General features: G+C 49.6%; 1 protein-coding gene across 2 annotated transcripts in view; it reads left to right on the top strand.

Moving 5' to 3' along the window:
• Window positions 1-16,861, top strand: part of LOC135899783 (uncharacterized) — a 152,311-nt gene extending 135,450 nt beyond the window's left edge. For both annotated transcript variants that reach the window (XM_065429115.2, XM_065429114.2), the window contains one exon: window positions 16,675-16,861. In XM_065429115.2, coding sequence (XP_065285187.2) covers window positions 16,675-16,803 — 129 coding nt within the window. In that variant the 3' untranslated portion in view covers window positions 16,804-16,861. The remainder of the gene's footprint in view (window positions 1-16,674) is intronic.
• The last annotated feature ends 1,425 nt before the right edge of the window (window positions 16,862-18,286 follow it).

Below are 18,286 nucleotides of genomic sequence, written 5' to 3'. Positions count from 1 at the left end.
CTGCTAAGTAAAGAAACATTAAAAAAAATTTCTTATAAATTCAACGTTATTTCCTACATTTGCACTCTACACAGCTTTGCCTTTCTGGGAAAAAAAAACAATTACAGTGATAGCACAAATAGAAGCAGAGATAATGCACCTCCAATACGGCATCATCATCAAAACTGTGGTTTTGAGGAAACAAAAAACATTTCACAACTGATATATTGAAAGAAAGTTTGAAAAAATGGCACCAAAGGCCATCAGTAGGCACTAGGTATAATTCATGGCTGTTTAGCCGTTGCCGGTCGATAACATAGCATGCACTGCAAGTTCGTTCACTTCAAAAGGATTACACGTTTTCGGGCCCTCAATTGCCATCAAGCTTCATCCCGATGCAACTTCACCACAGATCTTGCAAACCACAGTCAGTTTAGTAGCGAGACCGGAATTCTGATCGCTCCGCACCAACTGCGCAGAACCACCGCAAGTATTGCACCAAGCAAGTATTGCGCGAGAAAACATCGAGAAGATTGTTCACTGCTGCAAGTCCGATGACACCGTATGGAGCAGTGGGCTTCGCGACCGAGGCTGTTGCACCATCGGCGGCTGGATCTTCAATAAAATGCCAAATCTTTCACTCCATGGCCGTCGTAGATGCAATCTTGTCGAACATAGCTTTCTCATGTGCTCTTTTACTCTTCCTCTTCCGTTATGACAGCCGTGTTCACTTGCAACCGGCGTGCGGATATGCGTGATATGGCAAAGCAGTTGAGGCGTCGACGTTCAGCGGCAGTACTTCGGCGAGCTGCCGGGTATCCTGTGCCAACTGCGATGACGGAATCGCTTTCGGAAGTTTATTGCGTCTTGTACATTTCCGCCAGTAACGATTCATGGAACAAAACTTAGTTGGACCTCCAGCATATCCAGTGTCACAGTCGCGAGACTAAGACAAAATAGTAATGGCTGTTTTCATCATTTGAGCGCTCGTGGTCCTTGGAGCCAATCATGGCTCGCCATCTTGGTCACATGCTCAAACTGGCCAATAACAGTGTGTGACGCAAATTTCTTTTTCTGTTGTTTTTTCCGTGACTGCAGCGCCAGCAGTGTTGCCGACCGACGAATAAAGAAAGCCAGAAATGTGAGCTTTAGAATGATACTAAAATGGCGCTGGCAGAGCGCGTAGTTATTGAGTTATGCGCAACGAAAATAGGGTGCGATTTGTCCCCAATTTAAAGGACAACCCTTCCGTATTCTCATCTTCAGATCACAATAACGGAAAAACTATGCGGTATTTTGTAACCAAATTTCGGAGGTTGGCGCAGAAACGTGTCAGGAGCAGGAAGAATAAAAATTGAAAATTCCAATTTGAGCCGATTTTCGGTCCGAAAGACCCGGGTTTCCCCTTAAGGGCACTGTGATGTGCCATGAGAATGCTAGGACATACAAGCGCGGTAATGACAGCCAAATCACTCAAAATTTTAAAAAAAGTTTGAGGCCCTTAAACTTCTTGAAAATCATTTCAATCCCTAAATCCCTTGAAAACTAAGGTTCAGGGCAAGCTCTGCACAGCAAAACATTTCAACCCAGCAATCTCCGTATACATGTTACGGAAAAGCTGTCTGTCAGAATGGGAAAAGGTCAATTTTTTCAATTAGTATAGTCATGATAGATGGCATATTTAAATCTGCATAAATTTCTTTCGCCTCCTGCGGTGACCTGTTCCCATACTATTATTGCAACATTGGCATTAAGTGAGTAAATCTAAAGGTAATTGACCAGTCTTACTTAATTTGATCGCTACTCGAACACTAAAGTCCACCATTCTGAAAGGATCGACAGCAAAGAAAGCATTATCTTATTGGGTAAATGTAAGTTCTTTAAAATTATGACAACTGACTGGTGTCAATTATCACCGTCAATGTGAATAGCATTAGGATGATACATTGGTAAAATATTTATACGCACTTTACACATGTTTTATGCAAAGTATTATCATATTTATTTTCACATAATTCCCATGTGTCCTTTGTTTCTTTGCACATCATCAATGAGTTCTCATTTTATTATTTCTTATTTGATTTCGATCATTTCTGATTCTCTTTCTACATTCTTGCTGATGTTGCCGCTGCTGTTGCTTGACTGACCACCATTACTTCCCAGTACGACAAGTTACGAATGGTACATGCTGCAGTACGAAACATGCTTAAACCTTTTCAAGTGGTCAGTGTCGTCTCCTTGTCTCATCTTAGGTATGAGGTCAGTGGTACACAGCTTCAAGTCGAAAGCCTCTTCCATGAAATGTGGGAGCCATTGGTTTTCTGGTTAAGAGTATTAGTCATTTGACCCTAACATAGGCAGCATAATTATGGTAAATAAGCGCAAAATAATATTGTTACGGGGATGTTGGGAGTGGTTACAGCTGTATTTACAATATATACACTGGATATGTCAGCATAGATAAGATGGCTGACCACCAACAACACGCAGCAGCCAGCGTCTTGCGATCTTCTTTGTCCTCTGTCTTCTTTCATCCTTCCGTAACAGGACCCCCGAGTGGTGAAGCGCCGTCTCGGCCCATGGTAGGCGAAGAATTGCAAGCGAAGTATGGCTTCAGCCGCGAAACGTGGACGATGTCAACAGGCGTCGGACTTGACGATGCATCAAACTGTAGCGGCGAAATCTTATAATTTACGTCGCTAGCTTGACGTAGGACTTCATAAAGCCCTGTGTAGCAAGAGAGAAGCTTTTGGGAGAGACCAACCCGACGACATGGTGACCAAAGAAGCAGCCAAGCACCTGGCACTCGGTTAACATCGCGATGGCACCGGTCATAACACTGTTTTTCTATATGCTGCGAGGCTAATAGACGAGATTGGGCGACTTGACGTGCCATTTGAGCGTGATCGATGACTTCACGAGCGTACTCAGCTGCGACATGAGGCACAGAAGGGAGGATGGGGTCAAACAGCAATGTGAGGTCGCGACCATAAAAAAGATCAAAGGGTGAATATCCCGCGGTGTCATGTTGGGATGAGTTATACGCGAACGTCACGTAGGCCAGCATGGCGTCCCAGTCACAGGGATCGTTGGAGACGTACATCAACAGCATCTCTGTGAATGTTCGGTTGAGACGCTTCGTAAGACCGTTCGTTTGTGGGTGGTAGGCAGTGGACAGTTTGTGCACAAGAGCGGAGGAGGTTGTCAGCAACTCGAGACAAGAACAAGCGGCTGCGGTCTCTAACTTAGTGCCGAGGTGCACAGTGGCGGAGAATGACGTCGTGGAGGAGAAACTGAGTGCCGAGGTGCACAGTGGCGGAGAATGACATGGTGGAGGAGAAAATCGGCACTGTCTCTTGTGCAACTTGTTGGCAACGCCTTTGTTATCACGTAACGCATTGCATAATCAGTAGCGACGGCAATCCACTTATTCCCTCTAGTAATGTCAGAAAAGGGCTTAGCAGGTCAAGGCCTATGCGAGAGAACAGTTCAGAGGGAACTTCAATTGGATGGAGTCGTCCGACAGGTGGCAGGGAAGGTTTTGTCCGGCGCTGACACAATTCGCAAGCTGCGACATAACGACGCAGTGAGCGGTAGAGACCTGGCCAGAAGAACCTGCGTCGTATGTGGTGGTATGTACTGTGGGGTTTTGATGTGGGATTCTCACACCGTACTCTTGGGACAAAGGAACGACAACACAGTAGTGCATACAATCACAAGGGCATTTATTGCACCTTTCATAGATCAATGCCTGCTAGCCGAGTCGCTATCCACAAAACATGCCGATGGGCGCGCGACAAATCTAGAAGTCCGACTCACCGTGACCGGAAAACGAGCGAATATGTTCGCCCCATGCTGGATACTAACGCCTGGTCGTTCGCGTGTTCGGTCACACCAACAGTGGCGCGTTCGAAGGCGGCCACGCGAGACGGTCTCGCAGAAGCATGGGTCGGCGCACGTGCGGCACGGCACGTCCGTCCCGCTTGCTGTCCCAAATCCAAGAGAGGGCGCCTTGTCTTCCGGCCCCACCTGTCGGCGGCGTCAGCAGCACAACACTCGCGCCATCTCTTGCACTGCGCCCCAAGCACATCGACCGCCACGGGCATCACGCAGGCCACGTGGCGAAGCCACACTACAGGAGGCACGCTATGCGGGAAAAACATCAGGGGACGCGCGAGAGTCGCGCCTCCCCACATCCCCCCAACCTTAAATCACTTCTTATTCCGGCGAAACATGTCTAATGGTCTAACATCAAGGCAGTGCATGCAACAGTGGCTGCGCTGAGGAAATGTCCACGCACTGTCCATAGCATGCGAGCCGACATTGTCCCTGGGTACACCGCTGGCGTCCGCCGGTCACAGCAGCAGCTTTGTAGACTCGACGGCACGATTCCAGGCCAGGACTCCAGAGACGACGACGCAGTAGTCGGTGCGAGCAAGCGTCGCTCGCGCCGACGCGCCCTGCTGGGAAGAGCCGCTGTAGCTGTCGGTGACCGCCGGCTCTTTTGTCAGCCGCCGAAGGTTGTGAGCTGGATACAGGAGGCCGCCGAAGTCGCTGCGCTGAACTGACCACAGCATCACCATCGCCCGGGGTGGCTCGATCGTAGTCCGGGGCAGCAATGCAGGCGATGTGCATGTGACAGCAAGCCAGGGGTGACTCCAATCACGCTGCGTACACTCAACACACTCGGCAAACACTAAAGTAGTGCAAGGGAGAGGAATTATGCATGTGCATCGCCCACGTGGTACGATGTTCAACTCGGCTAGCAAAAGATCGGGCAGCTACTCAGATGCTAAGTTCACCTGAACGAAGCTCTCTTCCTTGAGTCGAACGAGTAATTTCAATTCGTGCGAGGCTAAATAGAATGAGGGAAGCAAATTGCAACACCTCAACGCCACGGTCCACCAGGTTGTGTCCCTCCACGTGCAACAGGCAGCTTCGTAAAGCCTTAGGCCTAAAGCATCACTACCCTGACAACAACCGGCATCCAAAACAACACCCAAAATGAGCGCAAAACAGGCAGCCGCGAGGAGACGTCAGCTCTGTGAGGTGGTCCTACTCCGCTCGGTGCACACAGCATCCGAGTTGACAACGCCCACCATCCCAGACGGTGTCGGAGCGCCCGGTGCCAGGCCGCAATACCAGTCAGCCCGTAGTGGCACCCGTGGCCCGCGGCCACCCGGCTCCCAGAGCCGCGACTTCATCCGAGTCAAAGAGGTAGAAGAAGCTATTTACATAAGAAATTCGGACCACCCACGAGGCTTCCGTACTCACTCGCTTCAGGCTTGCCTGTATGCTCCGCGGGCGCTATGCCTCGCTCTCCCAGGATGCAGACCACGTGGCTCTCGTACTGACGAATGTCATTAAAGAAAACACTTGCGAAAAGGCTTAGCATGTTGACATGTTCAAACACACTACAGCCACCATCACCTCGCTCAAGAAAGCACGCCGCCGACGCTAGCGATTAAAATTCATGCTAGGCCTACGCTTTGGTTCAATCAAAGGTCTCGAACAAAGCAAAACTGTTAAAACTATCGTCCGATGCCCCAAGAGTCCCACGTTGGGCAGCCAGATGTGGGGTTCTGCTGTGGAATTCTCACACCGTACTCTTGGGACAAAGGAACGACAACACAATAGTGCAAACAATCACAAGGGCATTTATTGCACCTTTCATAGATCATTGCCTGCTAGCCGAGTCGCTATCCACAAAACATGCCAATGGGCGCGCGACAAATCTAGAAGTCTGACTCACCGCGACCGGAAAACGAGCGAATATGTTCGCCCCATGCTGAATACCAACGCCTTGTCGTTCGCGTGTTTGGTCACGCCAACGGCGGCGCGTTCGAAGGCGGCCACGCGAGACGGTCTCGCAGAAGCATGGGTCGGCGCACGCACGGCATGGCACGTCCGTCCCACTTGCTGTCCCAAATCCAAGAGAGAGCGCCTTGTCTTCCGGCGCCCAAGTAGCCCCACCTGTCAGCAGCGTCAGCAGCGCAACACTCGCACCATCTCTCGCACTGCGCCCCAACCACATCGACCGCCGCGGGCATCACGCAGGCCATGCGGCGAAGTCGCGCTACAGGAGGCGCGCTATGCGGGAAAAACATCAGGGGACGCACGAGAGTCGCACATCCCCTCACAGTACGCAAAACTCCAAGGTGTCCCGCCGTCAGTGCATCGAGAAATTGTGCGAGAGCGACAGATCACAGATGTCGAGGAAGGACAAGGAACCGCTCAGGGCCGTCAGGGTTCATATTGCGGCGGTAGAGGATGCCGTCGTGCAGCACAAACGTGTCATGTGCCGTCAATGCTGCCAGATTGCACTCCGGCGATGATGGACTGTAAAGATTTGTCACGTTGTTGTTCAGCGCGCATGTCAGTCATGTCAGTAAAAGCTATCACACAGGTCACTGGGTCATGTGCAGCCGGATCAGCGGGATCCACGGGATGACAAGAGAGGCAGTCAGCATCCGTGTGGATGCGTCCAGTCTTGTAATTGACAATAAATGAAAATTCCTGGACCCACAAAGCCCAGCAACCAAGCCGTCCTGTCGGGTCCCGGAGGGAAGACAGCCAGCAGAGTACGTGGTGGTCTATAATGGCCGAAAACGTGTGACCAAACAAATATGGCCGGAATTTGGCGACAGCCCAAACTAAAGCCACTCACTCCCGCTCAGTGATGGAGTAATTTCTCTCGGCAGGTGACAGCAAGCGGTTGGCGTAAGCTATCATGCACTCGGTACCATTCTACTGTTGGGGGAGAACAGCGCCGATGCCATGGCCGCTTGTGTCAGTGTGGACTTCAGTTGGTGCAGATGGATCAAGGTGGGCAAGTGTGGGAGGGGTGGCCAGAAACCCGGTGAGAACGGCGAACGCGTAAGTCTCCTCCGGGCCCCATGAGAATGGTATGTTCTGCTTTAGAAGATCTTTCAAAGGCCGAGCAGCGTCGGCAAAGCTTTTGATGAAACGGTGAAACTAAGAACAAAGGCCGACGAAGCAGCGCACGTCAGAAGCAGAACGTGGCACAGGGAAACTGCGTACGGCGTGAACTTTTTCTGAGTCTGGTTGAACACCGGATGCGTCAACGAGGTGTCCCAACACGGTAATCTGATGGCGCTCGAATTGACGCTTCGTGGAGTTCAGTTGGAGGCTGGCTTTTTGGAAGACCGCAAGAATGGCTGTGAGTCGGGTAATGTCGCTGCCAAACGTGGGAGAAAAAATAAAGTCATCAAGGTAAACAAAGACAGGTGGTCCGTTTGTAGCCTTACAGAAGACAGTCCATCATACGTTCAAATGTCGCAGGAGCATTGCATAGGCCAAAGGGTGTGGCTTTGAACTGATATAAACCATCCGGCGTGATGAAGGCCGTCTTCTCGCGGTCCATTTCATAAACTGAATCTGCTAGTAGCCGGATCTAAGATCGATGGACGAGTAGTATTTAGCTCCATGCAAGCAGTCTAAGGTGTCATTGATGTGTGGTAGGGGGTATACAACTTTTTGCGTGATCTTGTTTAAGTGTTGATAATCAATGCAAATACGCCAGGTACCATCTTTCTTTTTCACATGGACGACAGGCGAAGCCCAAGGGCTGGCTGACGGCTCGATGACTCCTTTGCGGAGCATTTTGTACACTTCTGATTGGATGACTCGACGTTCAGCATGCGATACACGATAGGGATGCCGACGAATAGGATTCATGTCACCAGTGTTAATACAGTGATGAACAACAGATGTTTGGCCTAAAGGCCTGTCGCCGAAATCAAAGATGTAACTGTGCGATTCAAGCAAGCAACGTATGTCCGTGGCCTGTGCCGAGGTGAGGTCGGGTGCAATCATTTTCGCGAGGTCATCTGTTAAGGAACCAGAGCTGTGAGCTGCAATTGGGACTAATAAACCATTCTTGGCATTCAGACTCTCAATGTCAAATTCGGAACCACTAGAAACGCTGGCCAAGAACATGCCGGCCGGAATCACTTGAGGGCACAGGCTGAAATTCAGAAGCAGGAAAATGACGTCGTTATTAGTAACCGTGACCAGCATATGCGGAACAGCAACGTTCCAGTTCAAAAGTATGTCGATAACCGGGTGAAGCACATATTCATCATCAGGAACCTGTGGCTGAGCGGTCAAAGTGACGTAAGTAACTGCCTCGGGTGACAGACGAACATCGTGAAGCGAGCACAAGTGCGGTGGGGCGTTGCTCGGAGCATCAGCGAGTTGAGGCAGTTCTAACTGAAGAATGCTGGTTGCGATGTTGATGAGAGCGGAATGATGGAATAAAAAGTTTGATCCAAGGATAACGTCGGGAGGGCAGTTGTCGATCGCAGCAAAGAGAACAGAAGTAAGGCGGCCGGCTATACTAAATTCGCAGTACACATTCCAAGAACAACGAGCACGCCGCTGTCAGCCACATGAAGCACTCTGGCAGCTGCTAGGATGAGGACCTTCTTTAAATGTCTTCGTAAGCTAGCACTCATCACAGAAATGTGGGCTCCTGTGTTGACGAAGGCTTGGACAGGTATGCCATCTATTTTAAGGTCAATTACGCTTCTCCTTGTGGGCACAGACAGAGGACTTGCTGCAGTAGTAGGCAATGCAGCACCACCTCCGAGGGTTGCATTTCTTAGTTTTCCGAAAAGTTGCGGCCAAATGCCACAGGGGACGAAAGGTGACGTGGTTGCAGCGAACGGGAAGATGGGCGACGTGTTTGCAGTGAACGAGACTGGTGTCCGCGCCGTGATGGTGAGCGAGGACTGTACCAGGTGTTCCTAGCAGAGTTGTCGGCACTGTTAGAATCGCTGGTGGGCAAAACATTGCGAACATTTCCATTGAAACGGCTCAGGTTGGTCGGTGTGCGACGTATTGAGGCCACGAGTTGCGACAGTATCGGGTGACATGACCAATGCAGCAACAGGTGAAACACATCTGCTGGGCATCCTCAGTTCTCCACTCAGTCGGGTTGCAATAACGCAGTGAGAAGCGCCGGGTGGAGTGGGCGTTCGTTAGCTCTGGGATTGGCGATAGCACAGACAGAATGTAATCCAATGTTTTCAAGTTCCTGGTGAACGATGGCTTCTATGAGGGGAACCGAAAGAGTGGTAGCATCAGGGCTATGCGAGCAGAAAGCTGTGGGCACTATTGCATCCAGTTCCCTTCGAACGATTCGCACCACGTCCTCTGATGGCGACGCATGCTGCTGTGCGGGTTGATCTTCACACGTCGACGTTGCAGCAGTATCGGGAAGTCTGCCAAATAGTTGGAAGACACGTTGGCACTCTTTAATGATGGCATCAACTGTAGAACAGCTTTTGCACATGATCAGATTAAAGGCGTCGTCAGCAATGCCCCTAAGCACGTGCCCGACTTTTTCAGCTTCCGTCATGTTGCGATCGACTTTATGACAGAGTGCAAGCACCTCCTGGATGTACGAGACATACATAGGACTCCGGGGGGGATTGGGTACAGGAGGCCAGTTCCTGCTTGTCGGCAATATTATGGCCAGCTGGTTTGCCAAACAACTCTGTCAATTTCTTTTTGCTTTGGTCCCAGCTGGTGAGCTCCTCTTCGTGGTTTTCGTACCACACCTTTGCCGTGCCTCATAGCTAGAACAACAGGTTAGCTAGCATAAGCATAGGGTCCTATCTGTTGATTCCACTCACGCGTTTGTATATAGCCACCCACTCTTCAATGTCGGCACCATCGGTCCCGCAGAAAGTTCCAGGATCCTTGGGTTGCACAGCCACAACCAAAGGTGACAGCGACGTAGGTGGCGACGTTAACGTTGGAGTTGGCAACGACGTTGATCCCGCGTGCTCACCGTCATTCATGGTGTGGACGGTGATGTGACATCCACTGTGGAGCTCCATTTTCAGCCATGGTACCCTGCACCTCCTACCATCATGTTACGGGGGTGTTGGAAGCATATAAAGGCTGTATTTACAATATATACACAAGATGAGTCAGCATAGATAAGATGATGACCACCAACAACACTCAGCAGCCAGCGTCTAGCGATCTTCTTCGTCCTCTGTCTTCTTTCATCCTTCCGTAACAGTATTATCTTCTCCAGCCGACCCGTCCTTACGGCCTTGCCCTGGGAGGTGCAAAGATGTTTTTGGGCGCCTGCATAGCAACTTACTTTTTTCACGTGGCAGCGGAATGGCCTTCTGTCCTCGGTATAGCAAGACAGGAGCGGCAACCATTTGGCAAAAACCAGTTGAGAAGCCACCTACACTGCCACAGAGACAATAAATGTCCGCTTTATGTAGTCGCATTCCCATGGTGTCACTGCAAGCACAGTTTAAACATTATAGGTGATCTTGTCATCGCACATGTTCAGAGCACAGTTGCTCCGGCAGCTGCCACACAAACGCCGCGTAAACAGCAGATGGTGAGTGACGTCACACAGGAGGTTAGATCGTTCACCCGTCTGAAAGCCGTCTTGCTTGCTAAAGAAATGCTATTCACATTTTAAAAATTGTCTGGTAGTCTATATTGGGTATGCAGCCACGTTGGGGTGAGTGAAACATCTTGTGCATGCTGCTAATGGTGTATGGGCACTAGGGTAGAGAAATGGCGTAGCTAAATGCGCAATTCACATTTATTCATGCATTACAAACCTTACATGCTTAACTTATGATACAGCTTGTGTTATGTTATGTTGTGTTATGTTATGTGTTGTGTTATGATACAGCTTGTCAGTTTGAAGTTAAGGATTTGGCCTGGCTGTTGTTGTGTGGCCCAGTTTAGGTGACTACAGCAAAGCACAGGACGAGTTGACACACTGCTGTATCAGCCAATAACCGGAAACGAAGGATGCTGGTGGGTTCCGCGAAAAGGGGACGCGGGAAACACCCCCGTGTGGAAAGAAATGGGATTAGTGGCTGCGCCGTAGAAGAGGCACCATATCTGCACCCTCGCTCGGAACAAAAGGGTAGACGGTCTGAGCTGAAGGGGAGCGTTTGGGGGGACAGGCGTAAAGATAAAAGGCAGGGGGTGCTTAAGCTCACCGCTGCCACCAATGCCCATGCGCTTCCCACATGTCCCGCCGACCATCTCGGTCACTGAGATTGGGTGACGCGACACTGCCTAGCCGGTTTAATTGAGTGCCTTCTGAGAATGCCTGCGAAAACGGCGGTAGCTTTATGACCACTTGTACGGCTACGACTGATAGGTGCTTTTGTGTGCGATCGCCATTGGGTCCCAATTATGGTGCTTGAATTTCGAGCGAACCGGTCCACAGCTGCATGAGGGACAGAGTATTCTCAGTAAGTTGCCAACTCCTTTTTCGGACTCCAAAAATTCAGACAGGCTCGATTATTTGGTCTGCTTCGCGGCACCGCCATTCTCCCTATAGACCATAATGTATAACAACTGCCGAAAGTTCGGACACCTTGCAACCTCTCGTCTGATTTTTCGGACACTCCTTGAGCCAACTCGATTAAGAGCACCATGCACTGACTCTGACCAGTGCATGGTTCGACTTGCTGAACGCCATTTTTGTTTTGAATGGAGCCTCCTTGCTGCTCCACGAAGTGGCGCTACTGCAAATCTCCGCTCATCATCATCGTTTCTGCCTGGTTTGTAGCTACAGCAGTTCCGGTCTCAGCTTAGTAAGCCATGACAAGACAATCCAGCAGCTGATTTGTTTCTTTCTTCGTGCACGACGCTGTGAGTAGGCCACGTTTTTCGTTTGTGCGACTGGTGTCGGCGTGACGGCGTGGTGATGTTTGCTTTGTGTACTGTGTCGAGGTTGCGGTTATGCAACGCGGTGTACAGAAACATTGGGTCAATTGTCTAATGGCGCCGACAGTGGCCGCGCAGACTGTGCCGGGAAATGCCGGCAAGCGCGTGCCTGGAGGCCTAGGATTTGTCGCCTTCCGATGTGATCCCTGCTGATGCCAAAAATGTTCTGCCGAGACCAGCGCAGTGGTTGCATTGTGATTCCGGACACCGTCTCATTTGACAGTTTCACAGATGCTGATACTGCTGTACTGACATGCGCAGAACTCGACGACGACGAGATCATTCATCAGGTTTCTGCTGCGCCGCCGGACGATGACTCTGAGTCGGAAGATGACGCACCATGTGCTACGCTGCCGTGGCATGCGGAGCATGTACAAGGAGTGACTGTGCTTTCAGCCGCCTATAGTGACCGTACAACCCTCTCCGAGATTCAGGCTTATCTGATTGCGCGTAAACGGAACAACGTGCAATGGCGCATTCACAATTTCTTCAAGCCAAGCCTACTGCCGAGCCCGAATAAGTGTGTCGAAATAAAGGATTTCCTTTTTTTTTCTTAATCTGCTTTTTCAGAGACCTGTTTATTCGGACATTTCTGCAGTCCCCGTGAGGTCTGAATAAATGGTCGGTGACTGTACTGGCAGAGCAGCCCACTGTCCGGCAGACATGCAGTCAATACGCCGTGGTTTCATGGAAACATTCTCGCAGCTTGCGTGGCAGCCGCTTGCAGGTGAAAAGAGGAGGACTTCAAGGGCCGATACTCGCAGCCTAACATAGGGGAGAGGGAGATGACAGTATCCTTGAGAGATCCTACCCCTGGCGTGTTGTAAAGAGTGCGACTGTTTCCACCAATGCCGTGTACGGCACGAAGGTGGTTGTGCTATCGGTTACAATGGTGTGAATTCGCATGTGTGATTGGCTGATTTGTGACTCCTTTGTTCAACTGAGGGCTTAAAAAGTCGTGTTTAGTTGTGTGGAGGGAGTGGAGTTTCGGGCTTGGACTCTGACAGACGCCTCGGTATTTGAATAAAGCGTCACTTTATCGGACAATGGCTCTTCCTTCACACTGCCACCGTGCACTCGAATCATCGAGGGGTGCTGACTTTGGACATTAAACACCTTCCTTCCTTAACTAGTGTTGATGCTACCAGAGGATAAAAGGAAATGAAATTAACTGGGTCTTACAATTTGCTCTTGCAGTTGGGCTCACTCCCTATAAGTGGTGCGCCCAGTGTGGTCAGAGGCAGCTGGCTTGAATTCACATCCTCTATCTTGCTATCTGAGTCTCTCCACATAATTTGTGGACCCTATGTATCAATCAAACGTGGAGGCGCCATAGCCAAGCAACCATCAAATTTCTACAACAAACCCTGATGATAACCTGAGCTCATCATGATAACTCATGATGAGCTCAGGTTTGAGGTTGATGGATTATGCCTATTATGGCCAAGCAAACTCTCTCACAAGACTACTCTTGCTTTGACCGACAAATGTGCTGCCAAGCTATGCCTCTCTAAACGCCTAGTCAGAGGTTAAATTTAGTTCTAATTCCAAGTTATAGTGCCATGGGTGCAAGTGCCCTGTGCATAATCGAGTAAAGGCTTTATTTCTTTACGATTCCAAAGCAAGGTGCATGAGTAGTGCGCGGTTGCAAAGATACAGTCAATCCCAGATATAGTAATCCCTCTTTATAACAAAATTGCTTTATTCGAAATATCGCTTATCCAAAATTTCTTCCGGTCCCAACCCAAACACATACATATTAAACTGCATTACTCAAAGCGCACGAAAAGCTTGACCTGCTTAGAGCGAAGTGGCAATCGGGCATTGCTCGGTAGCGGTGACCCTTTTGCGCATGCAATGTCAAATAATGCTGCCGACAAATTATGCTCATGCAGGCACAGAACAGGCCACAAAAGTACCAAACCCATGACCAATAACCGCCTAGTAACGGGTACCAAGCGAGTGCCAAGTGCTCCCAGCTGTTTACTGCAGAGCAACTGAAAGATGTCAAATTCCATGGTGCAGTGCACCCGAACCGTTACTCTCCGTTGCAATCGCATCGCTGGGGTCCCCTGTATAGAATCCACATGAAAATAAAGATTTCCTGACGCTTTGCGATGCCAGAAAATTGCGGTCTCTTGGATGCCGAAAAGTGTCCAAAAGATAGCAGACAGACTTGCACCATAGCATTCCATGGGGTGCGCTCGATGAGCAAAGCTTTACCACTCTAAAGAGCACTTCTGGCCCTCAAACATGCTGAAAAGCACGAAAGAAGTGTCCTTCCGATTATAAGTGCCATGTTCAATGCAAGGAGTGCGAGACAGCTGTACAGCCTCAACGGTTCATTTCGCAGGTCGCGTGCTAAAAGACGATGAAGCTGGCCATGATGATGAATATATACAGATGAAGAAGATGAAGGGGTAAAATAATGCTCACATAATTTCCCCCACACGTAGAAGCAGCCAACCTGGCCGCTGGTTACGCTGGATATGGCGGGAAACGCCATATAAAAGGCTTCAAATGCGAAGCATGCACAATCTCTGTGACACGGCAGCGGCCGTCCAAAGGCGGAACAACTGGAGTGACATGATAGTTAACTGGCGAAGTCTGTTCCTGAACAACGTAGGGCGTGATAAAACGGGTCTGAAATTTCTCGCACAATCCAGGAGCGCTAACTGGGGTCCACAGTAACATTTCGTCTCCAGGGTGGAATAAAACGACACGGTGAGATGCATCATAGCGAATTTTGCGGTTTGTTGACTGGCGTTGGTGTTGAGGCGGGCACATTGGCGACACCGTGCGCGAAATGAACTGCTCACACACTGATGTGGACGAAGGCACGGGGACACCAAAGAAAGAAACGTCGAAGGTAGTGATCGGTTGGTGACCATACACAAGGAAAAAGGGTGAGTACCTCGTAGTGCGTTGGACGGCCGTGTTGTATGTGAAAGTGACGAATGGTAGAATGACATTTGAATTGGTGTGGTCAGGGTTGATGTACATAGATATCATGTCGGACAGCGTGCAATGAAAGCGCTCTGTGAGACTATTAGTTTGAGGGTGGTAGCTGGAAGTCGTTTTATGGATGGTATTGGACGCACGGAGAACATCACCGAGAGGTTTAGAGAGAAAGGTCCTGCCGCGGTCCCTCAAAAGGACACGTGGGGCTCCGTGCCGTAAAAAGATGGCTTCCAAGAAAAAGGCTGCAACCTCCTTGGCGGATCCCGAAGACAGTGCGGCTGTTTCAGCGTACCGTGTCAAGTGGTCTACAGCTGTGATGGTCCATCGTTTACTGCCAGTGGTTAAGCGTAGCGGTCCATAGAGGTCTATACCAATTATTGCGAAAGGAGCTTCAGGACACGGGACAGGTTGGAGCAGTCCAGCTGGAGGTGAGGTCAGTCGTTTGCGGTGTTGGCAGAGCGAACAGGAAGCCACGTATTTCGCTTCGCTGGTTGCAAGTCCAGGCCAAGAGAAGCGGCTGCGAATTCGCTCATAGGTTTTATGGAAACCAAAGTGACCGGCAGTGGGATCGTCGTGAAAGGTCTCCAATATCTGGGCCCGAAGTGATCGGGGAACAACAGGAACCCAACGGTGTCCTTCGGGATGAAACACCTACCGGTATAATATTGAATTTTCAGTCTTTAATTTCTTCAACTGCTGATGGAGCCGAGCGTTAGGTTGGCGAGATGATCCATGAATACGTTCCATAACGGAGTGGCAGTAGGAGTCATTACGTTGGCTAGAAGCAAACGTATGAGAATGGCTGGAAGGGAGCCGCTCCAGAGCTGCAAGCGAAGGGAATGCAGGCGACGAGCCCTGCGGTTTCCTCACAGAAGGTGGTAAGCAAGCAGCGTTTGATGATGGTGGTAGGGGACAATGAGAGAGAGCATCGGCATCCTGGTGTATCTTTCCAGACCTGTAGGTGACGAAGTCATATTCTCGTAAACGAAGTATCCAACGGCCGAGACGTCCCGTTAAATTCTTTAGCGTTGCCAACCAGCACAAGGCATGGTGATCAGTAACGACTGTAAAGTGGCGGCCATGCAAATAAGGCCACCATTTTTGGACGGCCCAAACAACGGCGAGACACTCTTGCTCGGTAATCGTATCATTTTTCTCTGCAGCTGTTAGCGTGTGTTTGTGCGACTTGCATATGCAACCACACATTCTTCAGAATTTTGCTGACGTTGCAGAAGAACAGCGCCAATACCGTGTCCGCTGGCGTCAGTATGTAGAAGAGTGGGTGCGGTGTAGATTTTCCAGTAAAATAGATAATGCGGTCCACTGACACTCGCTGTCGCTGATTTTTGTTCGCTGTCTTGCTGGCATTGTGAAATCAAATTGTTTCTTTATTTAAACTTGTTTTTCAAATTGTTCAACTATTTGAACATTTTGTGGGCTCCTCTGCGTCTGCAATATCGATCAAAAACTGATCTTGCAAGATGTGTCTGTTTTTGCTGCAGCTGTATTCTTGGAATCTTAGGTAGCTGCAGCACTCGAAGGTTATTTTTGTCATACATGTTGTTAACTCCACGCAGCACTTAAGTGTTGTTGCGCATTCTTTTCACCTGTGTCTAAGGATGCGAAGGTGATTGTTGACAAGGCCACTGCCTTATGCATAGAAGATAAAGCCTGTTCTGTGGCATTGGAACTATGCCATTCGTTCTGTTCCTCCAATTTCTCATCCTTCTCAAGCCTCCTGGGTGGAACAGCTGACCGACTCTAACACCACTGGTCAAAAGTAGCTGGCGGCACGGGCAGAGACGGTAGCTTGCACACATAGGGCCCAGGACTTGGGGCTCCACCCAGTAGACACAGTTAAAAATATCTGATAAAATTGCTTATCCTACCTCTCTTCTTACGCTACCGACACAGACAGAGATAACACTCATGGAATGCTTTGTTATGACCGTGTAGAACTGAACCCGACACATGTTCATTTTTGTGCAGTTTGCTGTGGAGCATGACCGAATTGGTGCCGACATCGAAGCCCTGGCTCGCAGCGTGTGTGATGGCACTGAGATGTTTGGGGACCTGCCTCGACCCCGGCTGAACTCGATGCAGAGGCCCCTCTTTTGATTTGTTTCGACTTATTGAATACTTGCTTGTATACGAATAAGAATCTTCATTCGTTAAATGGCTGTGTTTTTCTTCCTGGTTCTTAGATTGTGTGCGATATGTGCCAATCCTGGCAACAACAGTGACGTCGCTTGAACCCATAATAACTAAGTTTACTTGCAGAGAATGCAACATGGCGACTCGTGTATTTGCCAAAATTGTAAGCCAAAATTAGATTATGTTATGTTTGCTCTAATGAACACAGATTTCACCTGCCGCCATTTTGTTGTCGCCCAAATTCTGCACTAGGATGGAATTTTAAACCTATATTTGTATTGTAACCCACATTACATGCTTATTTTCATGTTGTCCACTCTATCAACTAAGGTTTATAGACGCTCCTCCGAAGAATAGTCGAATCCCGCTACAACGCATGCCGTTTCAACAAAATTTCCGGTACAACAAATAATGCTCAGTTCCCCGTCAGCGGCTCAGAGGAGTCGCTGAATAAATATTCTCACCACAGCAAGCAGTGCCAAGGTGTCTACCAACCGGGAAAACCGGGAAATCTCGGGGATTTTGAGTAGTCTGGAAAAACTCAGGGAAAACTCGGGGAATTTGTGCCTCTATCAAGGAAAATTAGCTGTAATTTTATTCGAAAGTCGCGGTAATGCTGGCTCGAGTAACCGACAGGAATCCCAATGAATCGTCTTTGATGCCCTGTCGTAGGCTGGAGGAGTTGCCAGTGTACATGCAACGACCGACTTTCCAGATTCCCGATAATTGGACGGCTTCGCGGCACCACCACATGCCCCATAGAGTCAATGTATCGGAACGCCTGAAATTTCGGATGCAAGAGCACTTCGCCGTCCGATTTTCCAGACATTCTGCCCTGACCGCAGGTCCGAAACGGCATTAATCAAAGCCACCACCGCTGTCATTTTGATTACCTCGCCGCCTCGAACCGGCGCTCTCGCACGCAGATCCGCTGGCAGCCGTAGCCACCACTGCGGCAACGCTAGGCCTAGCTGCTTCGACGTTCGCTATGAAGCTTCTTGCCGTTGGGTGCCGCGTTTTTTATTGAAAGAATTCGCTGCTGTAACAATGGCATGGACTCCGCCTTTGTGGTCCTCGAGATTGTCTTGGAAGCTTGGAAAGCACGATGCGTTGCATAATGCCGGTTCCCGAAAGTCAGCTTCGCCTCTGTACAGAAATGTTACTTGATGAAGCCGATGAAGCATACGCAAAAGTATTGCAGTGAAGCATAACACGCGTGGGAAGGGGCTATTGCCACGAGATACAGTATGTGTTCCTTAATTATACACGCCTGCACCCGGTGTTTCCTGTCACAGTACGAGCACCGATATGCCTAATACGTGTACTGACAGGCCTGCATAGCGCTTTCGAATGTGCCTGTGGCGGATTGAGTCCTTAAGGGCAGTAAATGACATGCAGTTATTTTTCCAACTGGCCGATTTTTCCGACGTTTTCGCGGCCCCTAGGG

The sequence above is a fragment of the Dermacentor albipictus genome, chromosome 3, assembly GCF_038994185.2.
Source record: "Dermacentor albipictus isolate Rhodes 1998 colony chromosome 3, USDA_Dalb.pri_finalv2, whole genome shotgun sequence".
Lineage (NCBI taxonomy): Eukaryota > Metazoa > Arthropoda > Arachnida > Ixodida > Ixodidae > Dermacentor > Dermacentor albipictus.
Note: the sequence above shows the minus strand (reverse complement) of the source record. Positions and strands in the feature narration are given on the sequence as shown.